We start from the raw sequence: 23,171 nt of genomic DNA, 5'->3' as shown, positions 1-23,171 counted from the left end.
GTTTCTACCAGTGAATGACTTCAGTGAGTATTTCGTATGTACAAAAGTGCATCAGGTTGCAGGTTTTTTTGTTTACAATTCCAACCTCTGCTGATGTGTGCTGATCTTTCTGGTTTGGGGCCATGTGAAGGACTGTCTATTCCCAAACTCACAGCAAGCAAACTAGCAACAAATGAGGTGGAACATTGTCATATGAGATAGTTGTTTAATCCAGATGTTCAGTGAGGATCATAAATACTGTTAAGAAGACTGAAAGTTGGGGAAATGAAAGTTTTTGGTGAATTTTCTTCAAATTAGACTTTTTCTTAGTGAAACAAGAAAAAAAAAAGCCATGTTCCCAAGGCTCTGTTTAATCTGTGTGTTCTTGGTAAGACCTTATTTTTCCCTCTCTTTCCATTGAGTTTAAGGCTTCCTTCTGCTTGTTGCACTAATCATTAATAACTATACTGTTGTCACAGCTCAAAACTTTCCTATTGACACTTCAATCATTTTTTAAAGATCTTGAATGTTCAACCTTTATAAAGCTAACCTTTTGCACTCTATTAAAATTTAAGAACCGCTTGATTCTCAGCGAATGCCCCAGCTACTGGATCATGAAAGCATTACCTTGTGCCAAGGGCATGATGCAGTACACTCATTCCTTTTTAACAAATAATAAGAAGTTTGACTTTTCATTTACACATCCTGCCAATTGCTAACAAGTTTCCATCTCGTTCAAACACCAGATTGATCCTAAGAAATTGAAAATATTGATTTAACCCTCTGTCTGATTTGTACTGCAGGCACCTGCTAGTGCAGTCTTAGCACATTACAATTGCTTGGCTGTAATTCCTCAGGGGACCACTAATAACTACCACATCTGTCTTTTCATCTTCTGAAATTATGCTAGCAGTTGTCCAAGTCAATTGTGATTCATTTGATACTGCTCTCCTTCAAGACATATTGCAACCAAATAGACTTGCTCACCAGTAATATATCTGATGACATAGTTAGTTCTCGTTAATTGACAGAATGATTCAGGCGTTTATGGATGGCATTAATTGGTCCCTTGTGTCCATGCAATAATTGACCAGACAGAGGAGGCAGCATTAGCTTTCACCCAGTCAGGGGAGTTTGGAGATGAGGTAAATGGAGCAAGGATGACAAAATGTCTATATTCTTAATCAAGACTTTATCAATGAATTGAAAGAAGGGAGGATCTGAGGAGAATTTGGACCTTCCTAATTGTGCCTTTTGCATTCCAGCCCGCAGAGGTGTGCTGAGACGCAGGCCTGCGCTCCCTCTGGCCTTGTGCTGCAGTGTCTAATACAGGCTCCAACTTCAGTCTGACTCTGTCCTTGCAGAGCAGGAGAGTGCTGTGCCCGAAGCCAGGCGATGAACAGGGGGAACTGCTAGCACCTCGTCCTGACGGTCTTCCTTGGTGACCCGGCAAACCCCACATTTTCAGCCCTCGCGTGCCCAGTCGTGAAGTCTGGAAATGAGGGATTTGTCTTGCCTCTGGAAGAGAGAACCAGATGCTTGAGCAAGTTGTCTGATCTTCCCCAAGCTAAGGTTTGCTCCTGTGACATTGCATGGAGAGTTTTTCACGTACACAAGCATGCACAGCCTGCCCTTGCTGTTCATTCCCCGCCCGTTGACTCGCAGACTTACTCAGCATTTTCAAGTTGTAATACTGTTTCGCACCTCCTGTGCTCTTTCTCCCATTAGCCACTTCAGTAATTCCCACTCATTCTTCAGAACCCCTTAGGTGCTGTCTGGATTTCTCAAGCTAAATTAGGTGCCCCTTCCTTATGTTTTACACATTTGGTTGCCTGTTTCCCCAACTAGACTTTGAATTTGCCTTGGCCAAGGGCAGTGTCTGTGTGCTCCACACGTGTAATTATCTAAGGACTTAATAGATGTTTGTTGAATTGAGTTGCAGTGGTTAGATCTTGAGGAATGCAAATTTAAAGTTAGAATCCAAGAAAGATGACTTGGGTCAAATGCATTCAGGTCAAGCGATACATGTTATAACCCATGTGAATAAGCGGCCTAGAGGATGATTACAACTTGCTGTAAAACAAACCATTCGAGGTGTGAGGGTAAGTGATTCAGTTCCAATTTGGAGGGGGGACGGTGAAGTACGGGTTGTGCAGAGCAGATTTCCTAGCAGTTGATTTACTTAGGCTGTTCATCCTTTTTTAGTCATGTGTCATGCCTGCTGGACAGTGCCTGTAACACATCCGCAGAAGCCTTGGACTGGGGAACACCTAACATCACATACTTTTAAGGGCAGTGCAATCTGACGGACCTGGGCTGAAATCCCAGTCCTCCTGTTTATTAGATATGGGCTCTGAGTGAGCTCTGCAACTGGCCCAAGGCTCAGGATCCTCATTTGTGAAATGAGAATATTAAAAGGCTTAGACTTTTCTGATGCTGAAGAGAGATGTATGGCAATTATATTGCACTGTGCCTGGTGGTATACAGTAGGCACTCAAAAAGTGATAGTTGTTCCCATTTAAAGGCAGGTTCTGACTCTTCCTTCCAAGGGTTCAAAAAGGCAGAAAGTAAATACAGTTGTGTAAGTAGAGAAAATGCTTTGGAGTCTGGTGGTTTTTCCCTAACTTCTAGTTGCACGAGGCAGCTGTTGCCTCTAAGTTTACATTTCATGCAGAGGTCTGTGTCGCAATTCCTGCAAGTTGCCAGGAAGGCAGGCAAGCAGTGTCCCAGAATCAGTGGTGACGATACGTATTTGAGAAAGCAGCAGATCTGCGATTGCGATAGACACAATTTTATTGTCATTGGTTTGGGATGGATTACTGATGAAGCCCATAGTTCAGTGCCCAGTGTCAGTCTAGAATGTATACTTGACAGAGTCTTTTTAGGCTTGGAGGAGAGTAAGTTCGTTTGGCCTAGAATAATGTACTGCTTTTCTGGAACCAATGGGATGAAAAGTGGAGGAGGAGGGCTTCTCTTGAGGGAATCCGAATGTCGTAGTGCTGCTAATTGGAGTGTGAGCACGCTTTGAAAGTCATCTTTTGGGGGGCATGGATTGAGTAGGGGAGCGGTCAGTCAGAAGGCACAGTTTCACACAAGCAGGAGGAACAAGTTCTAAGACCTTTTAATTAGCATGTGACTGTTGTTAACTTTAATGTATTATATATTTTAGAATCACTGAAATGAATTTTGAGTGTTCTTGCCACAAAGAGATAATGCCAGGTGTTAATTAGCCTGATGTAATCAGTCATCAGTGTACGCTTGTATCATAACCTGAATCAGACCCCATATACTTATGCAGTATTTGTTAATTAAAAACAAGAAATTTTTTAAAAGATTTTATTTATTTATTTGAGAGGTAGAGTTACAGACAGTGAGAGGTAGAGACAGAGAGAAAGGTCTTTGTCTGTTGGTTCACTCCCCAATGGCTGCAACGCCAGAGCTGCGCCGCTGATCTGAAGCTAGGAGCAAGGTGCTTCCTCCCAGTCCCCCTTGCAGGTGCAGGGGCCCAAGGACTTGGGCCATCTTCTACTGCTTTCCCAGGCCATAGCAGAGAGCTGGATTGGAAGAGGAACAGCCGGGACTAGAACTGGTGCCCATATGAGATGCTGGCACCACAGGCAGTGGATTAGCCTACTGCGCCATAGCACCAGCCCCAAGAAATTGTTTTAAAAAGAAAACAAACTTAACTTAAAGTATTGTGGTTCCTGTAACCGTGAATAAAGGGATCAGTGTGTGTCATGTGGACAGGTTCGTTCAGTTGCTTCCTCCTTAGCCCAAATTGAAGGGACAGGAGTTTACCTTGGAGCAGAGGGAGGGTTTAGACTATTATGGAGCTTAACAGACTATAGAGGTAGGACACTGGGGATCTGGAGAATGAGTGATAGAGTTTGAGGGTCCGGTGCTGTGGTTACTCCTCTTACTGCAGTGCCAGCATCCCATATGGGTGCTGATTCTGGTCCTGGCTGCTCCTCTTCCAGTCCAGCTCTGTGCTATGGCCTGGGAAAGCATTAAAAAATGGTCCAAGTCCTTGGACCCCTGCATCCCCATGGGAACCCGGAGGAAGCTCCTGACTCCTGGCTTCGGATTGGCAAAGCTCTGACCATTTCGGTTATGTGGAAAGTGAACAGAAGACCTCTTTTTCTGTCTCTGTCTCTCTGTCTGTAACTCTACCTCTCAAATAAATAAATAAATATTTAAAAAATAAGATTAATAGAATTTGAGAAAGAGACAAAACCAGGAGAAAGAAGATGGAAGAAGATCATTGCCTGTCATTACACTCGGGAGCAGTTTTATAGGATGTATTAACAGGTACAAATTGTCTATGTGAATGTATAATGTGTGCAACCTGATGTTTTGATACATGTATACATTGTAGAAGGATGCTGGCAGTTGAGCTAGTTCACAGGTCCGTCACCGCTGGCAACAGATCTAGCCTCTCGGCGATTTCAAGTGTACAGTACGACATTGATACCTGTGCTCCACACTGCGCATGAGAGCTCCACCGCGTCTTCAGCTTGATGCCTGCCTTTGGTTTCTGACTTAAAGCCATGGGAACCAAGCCTTTCTTACACCGGATACTCCCTCTGCTAGTTTCTCTACCTTAAAGGTCATTTCCATCAACTCTTCCCACCTCATGGGCATAGTACGGTACAGATGGAGAGTAATGATACATTTGCCATAAGATACAGTGGATCTTTTTTTGGCAAGGCTCTCCTTTGAAAAGTGTCATTTTATGAAATGCACAATTTCTTTAAATACTACCAACTCAGCCTTAATGTGTGCTTTTTTTATGTTCAGCAACTAAGCATAAGTTAATTAATGCTGCACCTCCCATTTTTCTCAAGCCAGGCACACTCACATATACCCTAGTTAACCCTGGTGCCTATAGGCAGGCAGCTTAATTAACTTACTCTCCATCCATAATTATCTTGAAATTGGCGATGTATAATGTCCCAGAGTTAGCACTGCAAGCATATTTTAAAATCTGTTTAGAGTAAGAGGAACCTCCATGGTTGTTACCGCTCCCTGGTTCCTCTCCTGGCCTGCTAAACTGCTAATGTGAACAGGGGCCCCGCCCCTTCTGTTTTGGGGCTTGGGTATCAACACTCAGGAAGAGGCTTTTGTGTTTTTCCCTGGGCCTCTGTGCCACACACTGAGCCCTGAGTTGTGGCCAGGGCATGTTCCCTTGCTGCCTTCAGTGAGGAGCTAGAATCTCTGCAGACTGGAAGCATGTCGTAATAGCCTGGGAGGGCTGTCACAACAGCATGCTGAGGACTGGGTAGCTTCAACAACAGAAGTTTATTTTCTCCGAACAGCCTTTACCTTCAAGGGGCTGGCAGGGTGTTTTCTCCTGAAGCCTCTCCTCGGTGTTCAGATAGCTGCCTTCTCGCCGTGTCCTCACCTGGCCTTTGTCTGTGTGTGACCATCCCTATGTGTCTTCCTCTTTTCATAAGGACATCAGTCAGGTTGGATTTGGGCCATCCTGTGACCTCATTTAACCTTAATTATGCCTTTAGAGGCCCTGTTTGCAGTGAGGAGTAGAACTTCCACGTACGAATTCAGACTGTAACACAGGTTAGTGGTCCTCAGTGTGGGTGTGAGGTGACCCCCGGGACTCTGCTGCCCTGCTCCCACCCATATCGGGGCAGTGGCTGGAGGAGGAGGAATCAGGCTTGATCAGAGAGGGAGAGGACCTGAAAGAAGGCGGGTGTGACTGAGGTCTTGATTTGATTGAATGTACATATATACGACTTGTGCTCTTGAACTGTATCAGCTCTGTGGGACCTGTGTCCTGCTCCCTGAGTTTGTCAGAGATGTTTAGTGTGAAAATGAGATGCGGTCACCTTTTTCCTGTGGAGAGTCAAGTTAGGAAATGGGGGTGGCTGCCTTCTGATAGAACACACCTGTCTGACACCTGTACTGCTCCTGTTGGGTTTCTTGTCTGCCCTTTTATGAATCACCTCCAGGCAGAGAGTTGAACAGGGAAGCACAGCAGAGAGGTAGATTTGCCCAAATGGAAAGATGGAGGATAAAGAAAGGGGGAAAAAAATCCATGTGTCTCCTACCTGGAGACAATCACTGTTAGCATTTTGGTACTTTTGCTCATGTAACTTTTTCTTTCACATTGTTATGATCATCCTATATGTGTGTTTCAACTTGATTCCTTAAGCCTTTCCTATAAAATACATTTTTAAATGCTTCTCTAGTGCTCTTAGAGGGATTTTCATATGCTTCTCTCTCTTTTTTTTTTTTTTTGCTGTATGAACATCTTGGCACAACTTTTACCCAAGATTCCAGATTGTATCTCTGAATTACATTAGGTACAAAGATGGTTTTTGAGACGTTTCATCCTTATGATCAAATTAGTATTGAAAAGGAATGCGTCAGAGCCCCAGCAGCGGGGTGTGCCCTTGGGGCCGGAGAGGATCATATGGTGTAGTGGGTATTTCCTGGTTTTATGCTACATAGCCTGACCACTTATAAGGATGAAACTGCTCTTTTTTAATTTTTTTAAGATTAATTTATTTATTTGAAAGGCAGAGTTACACAGAGAGAAGGAGAGACTGAGTCCTTCTATCTGTTGGTTCACTCCCAAAATGGACCAAACCAGGCTAAAGGCAGGAGCCAGGAGCTTTATTGGGTCTTCCATGTGGGTGCAGGGGCCCAAGCGCTTGGGCTGTCCTTCGCTGCTTTCCTGGGTGCATCATCAAGGAACTGGATCAAAAGTTAAACAGCCAGTACTTGAACTGGCTCCCATATGGGATGCCGGCACTACAGGCTGGGACTTTACTCACTACACCACAGCTCCAGCCCCAAAACTGTTCTTCAGCAGGTCACCTATGAATTAATTCTGGCGTCCTTTGACCAGACTGTCTGCAGGTGTGGTGGTGCTGTGAGGAAAATGGAAAGTTGCATTGGAACGAGACTCCTCTCTTTCCTTATTTATCTGGTAGTGATGAATGTCAGGGAGTGTAGCCCTGTGTCTGTCTGACCAAAGGAATAATTGCCTTGAGGTCACATTGACAAACATGAGAAATTACATATGATGATGAGATACTGAGTTTACTTACCCCTGATGCGGGGTTCAACTAGTATATATTTGTTGTATGCCAGCTGGTTTCATAAAAATGGGCCTTATTGATCCTTGTGATGGTTCCAGAGGGGAGTCTTGGATACTTTTTTCTTGTATGAAAACTGAGGTTCAGACAAATTCCAGCTGTGATTCAAACTAGATATCTTTGACACCAGGCCAGAACCCTATTTCTAAACTCTGGAACCTGCCTTTTCTGTAAGGGTCCATATTTCTATACGAGGATCTGATCCAGTCACTGAGATGTTGTGCACAGCGTCTTATCAGCTGCTGAAGGGAGACATACAGAGACACACAGAATGTCCAGTAGAGAGAAGGACCCTGGAGTTGGAGAGAGGCCTCCATACCTTATTTAAGGCTGGAGTTGTGGACAGCTGCCCAGTGTGGGTCGGCCTGGCTTTAGGGGTCCTGGGAAGCTGTGTGCCAGATCCCCCTGGTAGGGGATTCTTTACCAGTACAGCAGGGACTCAATGTCAGGATCACTCACCTTTTGTATGTGAGGACACACTGTTGATTGTGCAAAATCAGTCTCTTTCACCTCATCATCATTCTTACCTCTGTTCTATTATGCCAGTTAAGCGAAAATTTCTTCAGAGAAATGTTTTAATCTGTGTGATTTTGAAAACAGAACTGTCATGTCATGACATAAAACAGATCCCTGGGAGTCCTGAGACAGAAATTGTGGGCTCTGTGTCAATATGGCACTTCCTTTTGGGACATTTTGAGTGCACTCAAAATGTGTGTAGGACAGGCTGCCTCTGTGTAGACCACGAGGCAGTCCTCGTTGCCCTGGGTGGTGTGGAAGTGGGCCATGCAGTGCCCAGGGCCGCTGGTGTTTTACGAGAGAGAACTTGCTTGTGCTTCTTGGTTGTGTAATTGGGATCAGAATAGACTCTGGGACAGACTTCCACTTTTATCCGGATTAGCTTTCTCTGTCCAATTAAGAGTTTTGGATTTAAATCCTGTTGGAAGCAAAGTTAAGGACATATTTTAAGCATGTACTAAATGTTAATGATGAGATATACTTTAAAGATAACTTTTGAACATTTTAAGGAAAAAGTCCACATAAAATGAAGGTTTATTGTAGATGGGTTCTAACGTGAGTGCCCCCCTGGACTCAGGAGACCTCTGTTCTCCCTAGATGGAAATTCTCGGGTGCTCTGGCCTTACGCAGCTCTTCTGGCTCTTCTTTGCTCTAATTTTCTCATCTGCAGAGTTGAAATTGTTAGCTGAAATTATCCCTGACGTGTCTTCTGAAGCCAGACATTTCTGCGTCTTTAATGTGTGTGTCTCTCACAGAGGTCCTCCAAGTGCAGGCAGTACAGTGAACACATATTTGCATTGTACGCTTGTTGCTTCCAGGGTGATCATATTTTGTAATTAGGAGGCCTGGACTGACGAGAAACCACACACATGGCATAAAAGGGTTTCTCAACAGAAAATCTGTGTGGCTCAAACTGGGGAAATGGGCTTGTAGATTTCTTTTGACAAAAAACATGTCATCACACAAGCAACTCATGAAAGAAGTCTGAGCATTACTTTTCATAGAGTTGGGAAAAGTCCTAAATAATGTTGTTTTTCAAAATAATGTTTTCATTCCAACTTGCTTAATAAATTTTTTAAGATCTTAAGATTGAGGGAAAAAAAAAGGTACTGTCTGCACTCTGCAGATATTTCTGGTCCATTCCTTCAGTCAGCAATTAATGATCAAGTCCTGCGTGCCAGGCAGTATCCTTGGGGCTGGAAATAAAGAAATGATAGGGAAAAAATTCCACACTGTGTCTATGTTGAAGACTGGGAGAGAAGTTAGCCATGGCAACAAATGGTGATAGGGCATGTTGGACGTGGGGGCAGAGGAAAGTAGGGGGAGTGCTTAGGAATCACCTTCCACGTCATGGAAGGCTTTGTTTCAACTGGTTAATGGAAAATGAGTGGAAATTTGCAAGAAGCAGTGAGCTGGCATTGTAGGTAAGGTAGACGGCACAGCAGAAAGCCGGGGAATGGAACAGAGATGAAGATAGTTGGACTTGTCTGAAGAAAGGTCACTCTGAATGTAACGTAGCCTGCAGGTAGGATTGGGGGGCGAGGAGATATGAAAGATGTGGAAAGAAACGATGATGGCAAAGGCAGCGAGGGTGGAAGGCGGTTGAGTCTGAGATGGATGGTTGTATAGTTGAATTATTTCATAAGCACGGGGAGTCAGAAGAGGAGGGCTTCCGCGGTGGTGAGATTTCTAACTTGTGGGAGTTGGTTGGCTCCCCGGTGAGGCACACACATGTAAAAGAGGGATTTTTGGATGTTCGGTGTGGTATTGTTTTCTGACTTGGATATCTCTACTCTTTGGTGATGAATTTAGAAATAGTGAGTAGAACTAAGAATTAGTTGTGCTGGTAAATATTTTGCAGCTCTTTGTGTGCACACATGCACATGCAAGGGTGATCCAAAAATTCATGGAATATGGAGATGGGCAATAATCTGTATATTCATGAACTTTTAAAGATCCTTATTCACACTTGTTGAATGAAATTTTAGTAATGCAGACTACTCCCATTGTAGTATACCATTTGCAAATAATAAAATATGTAATGCTTTCTTTTAAAATTATTCATTTATTTGAGAGAAAGTAAGAGTGTTCCCATTTGCAGGTTCACTCCCTAAATGTCCTTAGTGACCAAGGGTGGGCAAAGGCCAGGAGCTATGAATTCAGTCCAGGTCTCAGGAGCCCAATTACTTGACACATCACCACCGCCCCCTGCATTAGCAGGAAGCTGGAGTCAGGAGCCAGAGATGAATATCAAACCCAGTTATTCAGCACCAGGCCAAACACCCACCCCGTAGTGCTTTTTATTGTAAATCCCATATAGCAAATGAATTTGTAGAAAATATTTTAAATCATTCCACTACCTTCAAATTCTCGTGAATGTACTTTGCAAGTGGATGTGATCACCCTCCACCTCCAGCCTTTACATAGGCCTGGGAGAGGGGGCCTTGTGGCCTCATTTCACTTCCTCTGCTGAAGCTCTGCTGTGTCACATGTCCATCGCTGACCATATCCCACTCACTGCCTGCTCATGGGTGTTACTTCCATCCATTCCTGCTCATTCTCAGCCACTGACTAGGGCCTGGGCATTTGAGATCAGATGACACAGGTAAATCCTAAGTCTTGGTCCTGGGGCCCCTGCTTAAGAACACCTGTGTAGGAACAGGCTCCACCTTCGTGCAAACCAAACCGAGGGCAGCACATGCAACTACAGCTTGTTTTACATGTGAGGGTGTTCATTGCCGCGTGTAGGAGAATCTCATGTGTCCATAATATGTCTCAGCGCATCACCCTGTCCAACCATTTGCCAGCATTTTAAACTGTTGGTTTCTTGAGCCGTGTCTTTGAAAACCTCCATCTGGGCTGGCGCTGTGGTGTAGTGGGTTAAGCCACCACCTGCAGTGCCGGTATCCTGTATGGGTGCTGGTTCGAGGCCCAGCTGCTCCACTTCCAATCCAGCTCTCTGCTGTGGCCTGGGAAAGCAGTAGAAGATGGCCCAAGTCCTTGGGCCCCTGCACCCTCATGGGAGACCCAGAGGAAACTCCTGGCTCCTGGCTTCAGATTGGCACATCTCCAGTTGTTGCAGCTAACTGGGGAGTAATCAAAGGGGATGAAGACCTCTCTCTCTCTCTCTCTCTCTCGCTCTCGCTCTCCCTCTCCCTCTCCCTCTCCCTCTCCTTTCTCTGTGTAACTCTGACTTTCAAGTAAATAAATAAATCTTAAAAAAAAAAGAAGAAGAAAGAAAACCTCCATCTGCTCCTTCCTTTCATGACTCAAGTGCACAACCTGCCCTGCTGGTTCCTCTTCCTCTCTCCTCCCCAGCCCTCTCTGCCTTCCAGTGACTCGTTCCTAGGTTGTCAGCAGCGTGCTCCCCACCCTCCCCCCGCCCCCGCACCCATCCCACTGCCAGCTGGGTGGCTCCATGTGGACAACCTGTGTTCCCTCAAATGCATGTACCCAGTATGACACTTGCTTGAGTCTCCTGCTCTCCTTGGACTTTCTGTTTCCAAGATGTTACTGCTGTTTTGGAGTTAAGAGTATCAGCCGCCATTGAAATTTCTTTCTTTCCATCTATGCCAGATATGTCAAGGAGACCTGGAAGTTTTGCCTCTGTATTCAGCCCTTCCGTGACTTGCTCTGAGGCTGCTGCCCAGATTCCAGCTTCCGTCACCTCTCTTGCCGGAGCTGTGTTCTGTTCTCCTCGTCTGTCTCCAGTCACTGCCCGCCAATCAGTCCAGCCTTCGTCCTCTAGCTGGCTTCATCCTTCCAGTGTTCACAGGATGTCTAGGCATTTCCCTTTCTTGACAGCACTTCCTGCTGTTTGCAGGGTGCAGTGTGAGCCTTGGACACCACTGGTTCCCTGGAGCAAGCATTGCTCAGCTCCTCTGCTGCTGGCTCCCTTAGAACATGCATTCTGCTTAGATAACCCATGAGTAGCAGGAGCGCTAGGATAATCTGACTTGGTTCATAAACCAAGCTAAATAAACACTCCCAACCACTCACACTCAACGGTCTATAATTAAATTACAAAGGGCAGATAAGATTCATATACTGGGGAGGATTGTGCAAAACCGTCTTGCCCATATAACTTAATTTTGTATCAGTTATTGAAACCAACAATTTATAAAAGCGGGATAATTTACATTTAGGACCTTATACATGTGAAGTGCTACTAGCTAGTAGAGGCAATGAAATCTTGCAATAATTTTTACAAATTCCTATGGAAAATGTTGCAAAAATATAGACCAGTTGAGATCCTCCAAATTTGACTTAAAAACTAAAATTCTGGATTGAAGAAAGTATGGGAAAAGAAATTCTAAAATCTAAACTTATTGAACTAACTGAAATAAAATAGCTAATAACCTTCTGTTCACTAAGATATATATATTTTAGTCTTTATTTATTTTTAAATTTTAATTCGCGTTTTAAAAGATTCAATACAATTTCTTGATAAAATTTTGAGAACATAATGCAACAGCTGACCGTTGAGTGGCCCCTGGTACCGAGGTCTGGGGTTCAGCTGTGTGCTCGTCACGGGATTTGGATGTGCTGAATGTATTGATAGGTGTGCTCAGTGCTCTGCAGATCGCTGAAGCCTGTGGGGTCCCCATTCACATCAGAAACTTCTCCTGGAAAACAGGCTTTATTTTAGCAGCTTCTTTGTAACTGGGGGCTCCCTCACGTGGGCTGGAATGGAATGGGATGTGCAGTGGCCTCCAGCGTTCTGGCAGAGTTTTGATGGCTGCCCTCTTGGAATTAGCATTGCAGCTTTTACAGGGAGAGTCCTGTTGGAAATTTACCCTCTGTGACCTTCAGCTGGGTTTTTCCCAAGCGAGACCTGTCTGAAATGGAATACCATCTTCTCAAGTTATCAGTTGTAGTTGTCAGGAATTTGTTACTGCCTTCTGGAGCCTTTGGCATGAAAACATGCTAAACGCAGTGCATGTGTGAGAGTGTCATGCGGGAAGTTACGCTGTTATGTGCAAGGAATTAAAACTAGATTGGTGAGAGGAAGAAAAGGAACCATTAAAAAGGAAAAGCTTGAACGGTGTGTAGCCTCTGTGGCCCTGCCTGGCTGCACGCCATGAGGCAGAGAGATTTTCAGCTCCATGGGTACGTTGGGCTGCCTCTCCCCCTCCTTCAGTCCTCTTAGCTGCCTCCCCCAAGCCATCCACCCCTTTAGCTGGTGCTCCCCAGCCAGGTGCTCTTGAGGTGGTGGGATGGATGCTGAGTGGGAAGTGTTTGCTTTACTCTGCTTAGGCTGCTTGGGGTTGGTTTAGAATGGTCTTGGACTTCCCTAGAGTCCCTGCAGGCTGCTGTCAGCTGCCCCTCGTTCAGCTACTTGTTTTTATTGGAGAGTATCCCTTCTTTCTTCGGTTTGCACCCTCAAAACTCAGCACCTGCGGTGTTCAGAGGGAATTGGGAGGTGAGAATCCCGGACACTGGTGCTTTCTGCTGTTATCTGCATGTGTTTGGAAGGGATACAAAAGCGGCTAGAGCTCATACAGATATCCTATTTTCAGAGAGCACTAGCGCTTTGGTGGGGGTAGGTGGTGTGGAACTGAGACTCAAGAAGGTTAAGGTCCGTGGCTGTTAATGAGAGTTCAAATCTGTGCTTTCCTGCACTTCTCTGTTCATATGGGGGAGGCTAGGAATGGTCTCTTAAAGTCTGGTGACTTGCTGGGGTATACACGTCAAGGTTACTTGTGTTAAAGAAATGTACTCAGCTTTCCTCGGGTGGGAAATTCTGGTAACCAGGGAGAGCCTAATGCCAAATCATTTCTACAGAGCAAAGAAAAAGTCATGTTAATCATGGGAGCCTATTAGAGTGATATATAGCTTGTCATAACACATTATAATATTACAGCAAATATATTTAACTCACTGAACATTCTCAGGGGGCTCTTAACTCCTTTCAGAATTGTTCTCCGAACCTCTGCAGTCAGGTTGAGCTGCAAAGCTTTGTGACACTGCCAGGCTGGTTTTGACCCAGCCAGCAACATGAGAATCCCCTTTGAAAGCCCCTGCACTGCTTCCCAGAGCTTAAAAGTGTGTTTGGATTTGTCAGCACCTGCAAACAGGAAGTTGAGATTTGAGGAGCAACCTTGGGAGGTTATACACTAAGCTGGTTGGAGAGTTAGTCTCCGTTGCCACGGAAACCACACTGCTGCCACATTTGTTAATGGAGGCTTGGTGAAGTTCCGGAGTTCCTCTCACCCGACTCTGCAGATCATTCTAGAGAAATGCAGATTGACTGTAAGACATTGCCCTGTCCTTCCTCGGGCATTCCCTCCTGGGTCTTCATGAGCTCTGAAAAACTGCTGGTGTGCAGTTTCAGAACCACTGATTTTTATCTGGCAGGCACGTCTGAAGGCCGTTTCCTTTCTTTCATGCTTAAATCGTGTTTATGCCTGTCTGCCTTGTCCAATAAGTGAGGTTTTTTTTTTTTTTTTTATTATGCTGCCTTTAAGAATTATATCGACTTAAAATGAAGGAAGAAGGGAAGTAAAAGTGAACCAAGCAGATTCATTGGAAACCTTCTGATATCAGCTTTACGGGAGTTATAATTTTCCAGGCCTTTCTTAACTTTCAAAATGTTAAGCTTTGCTTTTTATGTAAAGTAAATGCTTTACTTTTTTTTTCCCACTCCAGCAAGGCACTAAGAAAATGCTCCTGACGAATGCTCATAAAATAAGTCTATTTTTGCTAAACAGACTCTCCCCTGCCAGGCAGATTAACAACATTGGAAGTTGATTCCAGAAAAAAAAAAATTCTTTTTCCTACCTAATTGTTTATCTGGGAGGATGCAAATGGTGGTTTTAAGTCTTTTAAGTCATCCATCATGCCTGGCAGCCTCCATTGTCTCCTCTCTGGGTTTGAGCCAAGTCAGAGCCTTTCTTTTAGTCTTTGAGGGAGGTGCATAGATCTGCCTCTGCCAGCACTGTGTTCTCTGGGGGTCCCAGCCCTGTTCTGATGAAGCGAATGTAGACAGATCCGTGGATCCCCTCAGACTGGGGAAGAGCAAGAGTCCTCATTGTCTTAGTTCCCATTAAAGTAGGAAGTAGCTCTGTGTTCAAAGAAGAAATGATGGGACGAGTTCCCTCAGTTCTCCAAGTGTCCCTGAATTACAGTTAGCTGTTAAATGCATTTTTGTGGATGTAATAAAATACTGTTTATAGTTAGCTACAAAGTAAGTAATTACAACTCAGCAAATGCAATTCAATATAGCTTTGTCGTGGCTTTTTGAATTTTAATTAAACTAGTCTTAGAGTAAATTATAAATGCTGCTGCTTTTGTTGTGACAAGTGACATTGACAAAATATTAATCTAAACGGTTGTTATTCACAGAAGCTTCAGTGTCTTCTCTAGTCTGCAGGCTTTGAATGTTTGTTTTGTTTTGTATTAGTTTTCAGTTTATGCTTTAAAAAAGAATAAAGTTTTAAAACCACATGAAATAAGAACTCCATGTATGGAATATTCCGTCATTGATATCCTGCCAGCCACAATTGCGTGCGTCTCATTTATGGCACTGAGAACACTCCCCCCTCCCTCCCCCAAAAAAACCAGATGTCTCTGTGGTCACTTTTTTTGGTATCATTAAAACTGGAGCTGGGATAAATAACCAACTATTGACTACAAAGCCTAATATTAAAGGAGTAATCCAGCCCATGTTCCTATTAGATCATTTCCTTTTTATTTTATTTTATAAATTACCTTGTGGCTTAAAAATGACATTTTGTTGGTTGTGAATTCCTTTTATAGCTGATTTGTCCAAGTTATTGTCAGATTCTTTTAACTTGAGCTTATATAATTTTCTGTAAAGAATATAAATTAAAGATTCAAAAACTAATTCTTCTTTGTCAGTTTCTTGTTTCTCCTCATCAGGACTTAAAGCTTTCCTTTGCTTGAACATTGTGAAAGTTTGAAATAACCATGAGTGATTGAAAGACAAGGTTTTTACATGAGCCCTGAAAGTCTTTAAGAAGGCAAATTTTAATCCTCATCACAGTCTTAACGTTTTATCTCCTTTTACTCTTGAGAACTGACCCAGAGGCCAAAGATTAAGAGCAAAATTGATTTGACACCATTATTTTTTCCTACAACATGTTAGAAATTCCTCTTTGAAAACAGTCAGTTTCTCACTTTTGTGCGTTTCTGGGGATGATGGTAAAACCAAGGTATTCCGCCAGTCTCCACACACAGTGTTGCCTGTACTTTTTAGTCCACTGTCAGCTCATGGTGGGGCTCACGCCTGGGGGAGGTGGGAGACAGTCGGTTATACTCCTACAGATAGACAACGGAGAAGTCTCTCAAACAGGCCCGCTGCGGCGCGTTTGCCGACTTCAGAGTGCCAGATCAACCCCAGTATTTTTTCAGGGATGCTAAACCTCTTGTAACTGCTAAATTGGATTTGTCACTGAATGGAGTATCAGCTGCTGTTGGACAAGGCCATAAAAGCCAGCCGGCTGGTCCTTTGTAGGCAGGGCTTACCCAACGATTGATATGTTTTAGCACTTTGGGGATTATTGTGATTAAGAGGAAACCATTCTGAATGAGAGAGAAGGGGGTAAGGACACACAGCCCCCAGCTGGTGAGCAGCATGTGTCTGTTCCGAGGAAGCCACCGTTTCGACGCGCCCCCGGTTCCTGTCCTGATTGACGGCTATGAAATCTTTATGTGAGGAAGCACTGTCCTTATTTCCTCCAGTTGCAACTCTCTCTGCAGGGCAAGAGGCATTTGGAATGTTGCAGACTTGAGAATTCCAAGTGCTTTTCAAGCGCGCATGCACACACACACACACACACACTCACTCTGCCAGGACTGACTGTGTTAGTCTGTGCACGCGAGTTAATTGAGTTAGCATGGAGGGATTTCAGTAAGAACAACAGAGTGTCTTCTTTCATTTCCCAGACCTGAAGCGCTGTGACATGCATGAAAAAACACACCTCGGTGCTGCTGGTGCCCTTGTCTGCTTATAAGTGTGTGCAGATGAAAAGAGAAACAGCACAGCCAGTAGATTGAAAAATGCAGACACCTGACTAGGATGTCCCTGGGGGAACTGCACTGTCTTTTCCCAACAGGTTTGTTTTCAAGAACCACCTGCTCCCCTGAGCAGTGGGCTTCAGCACAGGTCTGCGGCAGGCCAAGGCGGGCCTGTCTAAGACGCAGCTTGTTCAGTCGATTGGAGTTTGAAGCTCTCCAGTGCTCGCAAATGCACGCAGGAGTTGCTCGCCTCTGTGGCTGCTCACAGGGCCGGTGCCCTGTGTGTGTGCAAAGCCTTGCTCAGCACACCGCACAGGAAGGGGGCCGGCTTGCCAGGTCCTGCGGAGGCCCTTCGAAGCCTGTGAAAAGCAGGAATCATCCGGCAGCCGAGCGTGCTTACAGCTGGCCCCTTGCTCGCTTTGATCTGTGAATCAGGCCGCGCCATGAATGCCCCTTATTGTCATGTTATGTGTACACAGTGTGTGAATTATTGAAAATAGGGAGGCCTGAGCCTCATCTGGTAGAGATTACAGTGCAGGCATGCTGGGCGCAGGTCTGTAATTGAAAATCCCCAGATGCTGTTTACTTGGCCTTTGTCACATGACCTGCCGCAGGAAGATTGTCTGAACAAAATGTTGCCTGCATGGAGAGTGGAGCCTGCCCTCCCCCGCCCCGGAGAGCCACCACAGGCGCAGTCTGTACACAGCTTAAACACCTGCCCAAAGGATTTTTAAAGGCTTAAAATAGATTCACTCATAGCATTTAAATAGAGGGCATCTTGCTTGTTGGTTTAAACTGCTTAAGCGGTTGTTGACTTGTGGAACCTTCTATCCACACAAGGGTTTGCTGGATCATTTCACTCTGAGATATCTTTACAAAGCAACCATCAGGGCTAGAGGCTCGTAAGGATAAGTAGTTTAGGTTCTGATGCTTTTTTTTTTTTTTTTAAATCGGACTTGTGTGTAGTGAATGAGCTTGCTTCTGTCTTTTGGATTGCTTCTGTCTTTTGAGAATACTATGGCTACCAAGAATATGGCCCCACATTGGCTCACTCACCTGCCTTTTATCCAGTTCATCCTTACCTGCTGTTCTGCCCATGAAAAGTTGAGGTGTTGCCTGGGTGGGGGTGTCCCTCAGTTAAATGCTGAGTGCTGTGCTCTCTGGAGTGAATTGAGGCTGGACTAAATCTGAAATTGCTGACAATCACGAGTTGCAAACAGGAAAATTGAATGAATTTTGAGTGAGGGAAGACTAAGTTTTCCTGGTTCATTCCACTAAAGCAGTCCCTCACCCTCCTTCGCTGCCACCCCATCTCTGCTGTGCTTGTGGGTGCCTCTTGTGTTTCTTGGGGTTTAGGAAGAGCACAGGGCGGTGGGTAGTTGAGCATTCTACAAGCACTCAGACACCCAGTTCCTCGAAGGCAGGAGCCTGGTTTTACTCCTTCGATCCCCGATGCCTGCTAGCACAGTGCCTTCTCTGTTCTTCCCGTGCCTTCGTCCTCACTCTCTTCCTGCCTCTTCCAAGAAGACATTCAGTCATCACCTCCTGTGTGCCATGATGTCACCCCTTCAATTGTTTTTTTTTTTTTTTTTTTCCCCTTTCAGGAAGGGGCTAGCAGCAGCACTGTCGCTACGTGGCAAGTTCTTAAGACAGTGCTGGAAGTTGAGAGGGCAGGGAGCTGTGGGATAGGCTGTGGGCCCTGCCTTGGGGAAAGCTCACCATTCATCAAGGAAACTGAGCAAAGAAAAAAAATCCCGGCAGAGTGCAGCGTAGCAAGCACTGTGCTAGAGGATGCTTGCAAGGAACTCTAGGGGTGGAGTCGGCTCACTGTGCAAGGGTGAGGGTGTGCTAGCCATAGGGTCTGAGCAATTCACAAGAGATATTTGGATGTGGGCCGGGTGGTGGGAGCAGAGAAGGCCAAGGGCAGGTCATTTCACAGCAGGGGAATAGCCCCAGCATGACACGAAGAGCAAGGATGTTTGAGGAACTGTGAGAAGCGCTTATGGACAGTGGCAGAAAAACTAAGAAGGGGTGTGCGTCCCTAACGTTTCAGTTCTTTATAGAGAGAATGTGTCTGTGTGTCATCTGGGGTAATTGGAATATAAAGGCGAAGTCTCCCAGATCCCAAACTCAACCCAAACAGGTGGCGTGTTTGGTATGCTTGATTCTCTCTGAAGGAGGGAAGCCCTGCTTTCTCCTTCATGCCTGGCTTGTGCTGTGTTGCTTTGGCGTCTCCTGGGTTTGAGACTTGGTGGATGTGGCTAGGGCTGCTGGTTGGCAATGCGATTCCCTGTTTGCCTGACGCTCATCGCTTCCACACCTCTTCTCGACTAAGCCCCTGAGGGGCAGAGGATGCGTGTTACTCTTGTGTGTATCCCTAGAACCTTAGCCCAGGTCTTTTACATGAGAAATACCTCTTGGGGGCGGACAGGGAGTATGTCTGGGGTGGATAATGAAGTCCTTGGCATAGAGACTGTCTTGAATTGTAGGTGAGCGCAGAGCTTTTACAGAGGGGCGCATACATTCTGATCCATTGCAAAAGTGTGTATTCGAAGGTTTTGTTCTCACCAAGCACTCGGTAATAATCTTATGAGAAGGCAGCTTATTGTAGAGTAGTTTGTCTGACTTTAAGGAAGGCAAAACTGGGTTCAAATCCCATCTCTCCCACTCATTAATTTAGGAACTTGAGCAAGTTTCTGAAGTTTTGTGCCCCCCCCCCCCCCCCCAGTTTCAGCATTTTTAGACTGGGAATGTTTGTGTGATGGTTCCGTCTTTGCTTAGCGGCGCAGTGTTGTGCCTTGCACTGATGCATGGTAGCAGCTGTCCCGCGGGCTAAGTGGAGTCATCCGTGCCTCACACCAGCTCTGCCTCCCACACAAGATTAATTTCACTTCATTTCACCCCCAAATTCCAATCATCATGATTGTAGTTTCCATATTATTGTTAAGAGAATTACTAAGTGTCTAGACATTTAGATTTTTCTTTAGCATGTTTTTGAGCAGCGGGTAGTCCCTTGTGAGTGTCATTTTGATTTAATGCTTATATAACACACCTTGTGCAGCTATTGTAGTTGCTACAGAAGTTGACATTTGATTCTGCTGGTGATAGTTGCGTTTTTACACTAAGAAATAAATTCTGGAAATCCAGTGAGGGACATGCTGTTTAATGCACTGCCACCAGCCTGTTCATAGAGATAATTTTACAGTCTGTCACAAATTATAAGAATTTTGGCCACAGTTGGCCCCTGGCAGAAACCTAATTCCTGCTATTTTGTTCGATGAAGACTCTCTTTCAAATTAAAAGATTGTTGTAGCAAGCCAGTAGCTTGCATGGTACCCTCTTAATGTTAGGGTATCCCCATGAAGTGCTGCTTTTACCTGGAAACAGTTTTAAGGCCATATCATTTTGAAAACTGAGGGTGATGCAATGATTTCAAGAACATTTTCAGTGTCACATGGGAAAGATACTAAATTTCAATAACACTGAAAATAGAAGCATTGGTGATTTACACTAGAACTTACCTTAGGACCTTATAAATCAGATCAAGCAATGAAAACATAAATGCAGTACAGTGACATCACATAGTAGTGAGGGGACCTTTATAAAGCACCCCATGGTGTCAGAGCTTGCACATTTGTTGTTACTGGTGCATGCAGTAACCTCTGGGATAAGCACTATTACCCCATTAACATAGGGGAGGAGACAGAGGCCCAGAGAAGTTAAGTAAGCTATCCACGTTCACTCAGCTGGAAAAGTCCACTGTCCCCAGCAAGATCTAGGTCATCCTACGTCAAAAAATCAGAATTCAGCAGCATTGCCACCATGAAATGTTCTCTGTCACAGACCAGCGGATTTTAGCACTTGAGATGTGTAGATTTCACACTTCTCTAAGACCAAGCAATTAATAAATAAACAGGTTGTTCGTAACAAAGTTTTTCATTAACAGGACTTTCCTGGGTTAATGGTGAGATTAACTTTTTTGGTTTTTGGACCAGGTCCCTTTAAGGTGGTATGTGGAGGGGTGGGGGCAGGAGTGGGCATGGAAAAAGGAAGAGCATGCGTTGGCCACACTTGTGCCCAGCTGAGCGACCAGCACAAGGGTCCGTAAAAGGGTGCAAAGCCTTCTAGCTGTCAGGGCCTTACAGCTTGCAGGTGATAGTGGCCGTGCCGTCCAGTTGTCATTATCAGTCGCTTCTTCTGATGGTACAAAATAGAGAAGCTCATGCATTTGTTTATTATAAGCATTAATTGTGCACCGACTTAATAGGTGCCAGCTCTGGGGACAGAAAGAGCCTGCCGGTTGCTTTCCACAGAGCAGTCGCTCTCCCAAAGAGGAGACGGGCAGTCTGGTAGATGACCAACAGTTCTACAGCAAAAGCTCAGCAGCAGCCTGTGCTGCTGGGGTGAGTGCTGACTGCCACAGCACGGGAGACAACTCCGCTTCATTTTGGCCATCTTTTCCACCATGGGCAGTGTCTCTGCTATCTCCTATTATCCTCTTAATCACAGTGCTCCTATTTCTACCATGTATAATTAACTTATTCCAGAGGTTTGCGCAGGAACAAATGGCTGCTGTATCTCAAGCCATCTCGCAGGAGCAACACAAGACTACTCTCCTTCTTCAAGCAGTCCTATCCCGAGTATAGATCCTTGCTCAGATCCTTGCCCCGTGTCTACACCCCATATCAGCAGGAAGTAGCCAGAAAAACTGGCGCCCCATCTCCTTATCTCTACTCAGAGTCAGGATTGATGGAACAAGGACATAAGCCTCAGCCATTCTAGCTCATTGCCCAAAGATAGATAAAATTGGAATTTATCCCTTGTTCCTGAATCCTAATTCAGTCTCACACCCTGCTGTTCCCACCTCACCCCCAAAACTTGGAAAACATATGGAGAAGCTCACCTCTGCCTATTGTCCCCCACCCTCACCCCAGCCCACCTAAGATACCAAAAAGCCCAACCCCTGGAGTCTGGGCCCTCTGCCATGTGTTTGGTCTGTGCGCATGCTGGTAGTTGGTCAACCTCTGTGAGTTTATGTTCTTTGAATACATTTGGTCTGGCTGCGAGTTCGTATTCTGTCTCCTCTCTGTTCTGCGCCTGTTTTATTATATTTGGTGCCCCGTGTGAGGAAAAGAGTGCAGATTGGTGCCTTCTCACACAGGGCACCAAATGGAAGCAAAAGGGCGTAGAATAGAGGAGACAGAATATGAATTCGCAGCCAGACCAAATTTATTCAAAGAAAATAAACTCGCAGAGGTAAACAACTTCCAGTATGTGCACAGACCAAACACATGGCAGAGGCCCAGACCCCAGCAGGCTGGGCCTTTTTATATTTCAGGTGGGCTAGGGGTGGTACTGGGGGGCAGTAGGTGGGGCGGGGGTGAGCTTCCCCCATACAGGTTCTTCAAGTTTGGCCCACCTGCTTCCAAACCTGGGGAAGAAGAAAGCAGGGGTGGGGAGGAGAACAACAGGGTGTGAGAGTGAACTGGTCTCTTGCAAGAAGGCAGGGATAACAAGAACCTTAGAGGGCCCAGGCTGATGTCCTTGTTCCATCAAGTGGTACCCAGAGATTTCCCAGAGGAAGTCTCCATTTGAGGCTCTTAGGGATGAGTAGGAGTTGACGGGCAAAGGTAAAGGGAGAGAGGATTCCGGGCTAGATGGTTACTCAGAGCCAGAGGGGTGTGGAAGAGCATGGTGAGACATTGGGGAAGCCCTGTGTCCTGGAACAGAGGAGCTATGTGCAGAAGGGGTGAAGGAGTTTGTGTTTTTCTCCTCTGGCGTGGGGACCTACTGCTAGAGGACCGCAGATCAGGTAGAGTGTGAAAGAAAAGCCGAATGAGCGACAGGGACTGTCAGGACTGGATACTCTCTTGAGAGCTTGTGGGTAGGGGTCTCTCTATGTCACAGCTGGGGGCAGCAAGTTCAAGTTCCATTAAATCCCATAGACATCTTGACCACATGGGACATGAAGCTACTGAAGCTGTGGAGGTGCCTTGAAGAAGCTTACAGTGTGTTACACAAGGTGTCCTGGTAGAGTCAGGTTGTGGGCAGCACCCAGGCACATGAGGAAGAGAAGAAGTTACGGGAGCAGCACAGAATGCAACTCTTCGTTACTTTCCCAGAGTCAAATTGTTGTTCTGTTCATGTACTGAGTGACTCACTTTTTTTTTTTTTAAGATTTATTCTATTTATTTATTTAAAAGAGTTACAGAGAGAGAGAGAGGTCTTCCATCCACTGGTTCACTTCCCAGCTGGCTGCAACAGCCAGAGCTAAGCCAATCTAAAGCCAGGAACTTCTGGGTCTCCCACATGGATGCTAGGGCCCAAGGACTTGGGCCATCTTCCATTGCTTTCCCAGGCCATAGCAGAGAGCTGGATCAGAAAAGGAGCAGCCAGGACTCGAACCGGTGCCCATATGGGATGCCAGCACTGCAGGCAGTGGCTCTACTCACTATGCCACAGCACCAGCCCCAAGTGATTTGCTTTTAACTCACAGGGTCTGCTTTCACTTTGCTTAAGCTCTAGTGGTGTCTCCCAGGCATTAGTCTGTACTCCTCTCCCTGGCTTGCTGCTCTCCAC

The 23,171-nt window shown here is 45.3% G+C and overlaps 1 protein-coding gene across 35 annotated transcripts in view; it reads left to right on the top strand.

Annotated features, from left to right (window-relative positions):
- The window catches only part of TEAD1 (TEA domain transcription factor 1), a 284,516-nt gene that overhangs the window by 176,711 nt on the left and 84,634 nt on the right, over positions 1-23,171 (top strand). For 2 of the 35 annotated variants that reach the window (XM_089328562.1, XM_089328555.1), the window contains exon 1: positions 12,526-12,722. The exons of the other annotated variants lie outside the window; for them this stretch is intronic. In XM_089328562.1, the coding sequence (XP_089184688.1) occupies positions 12,719-12,722 (4 nt within the window). In that variant the 5' untranslated portion in view covers positions 12,526-12,718. Of the gene's footprint in view, positions 1-12,525; positions 12,723-23,171 lie in introns of those variants that run through there. 35 annotated transcript variants of the gene reach the window in all.

This window comes from Oryctolagus cuniculus, chromosome 1, assembly GCF_051225735.1.
Source record: "Oryctolagus cuniculus isolate XC-2025 breed Fujian yellow rabbit chromosome 1, ASM5122573v1, whole genome shotgun sequence".
Classification (NCBI taxonomy): Eukaryota; Metazoa; Chordata; class Mammalia; order Lagomorpha; family Leporidae; genus Oryctolagus; species Oryctolagus cuniculus.
This window is presented reverse-complemented; position numbering and strand designations above follow the sequence as displayed.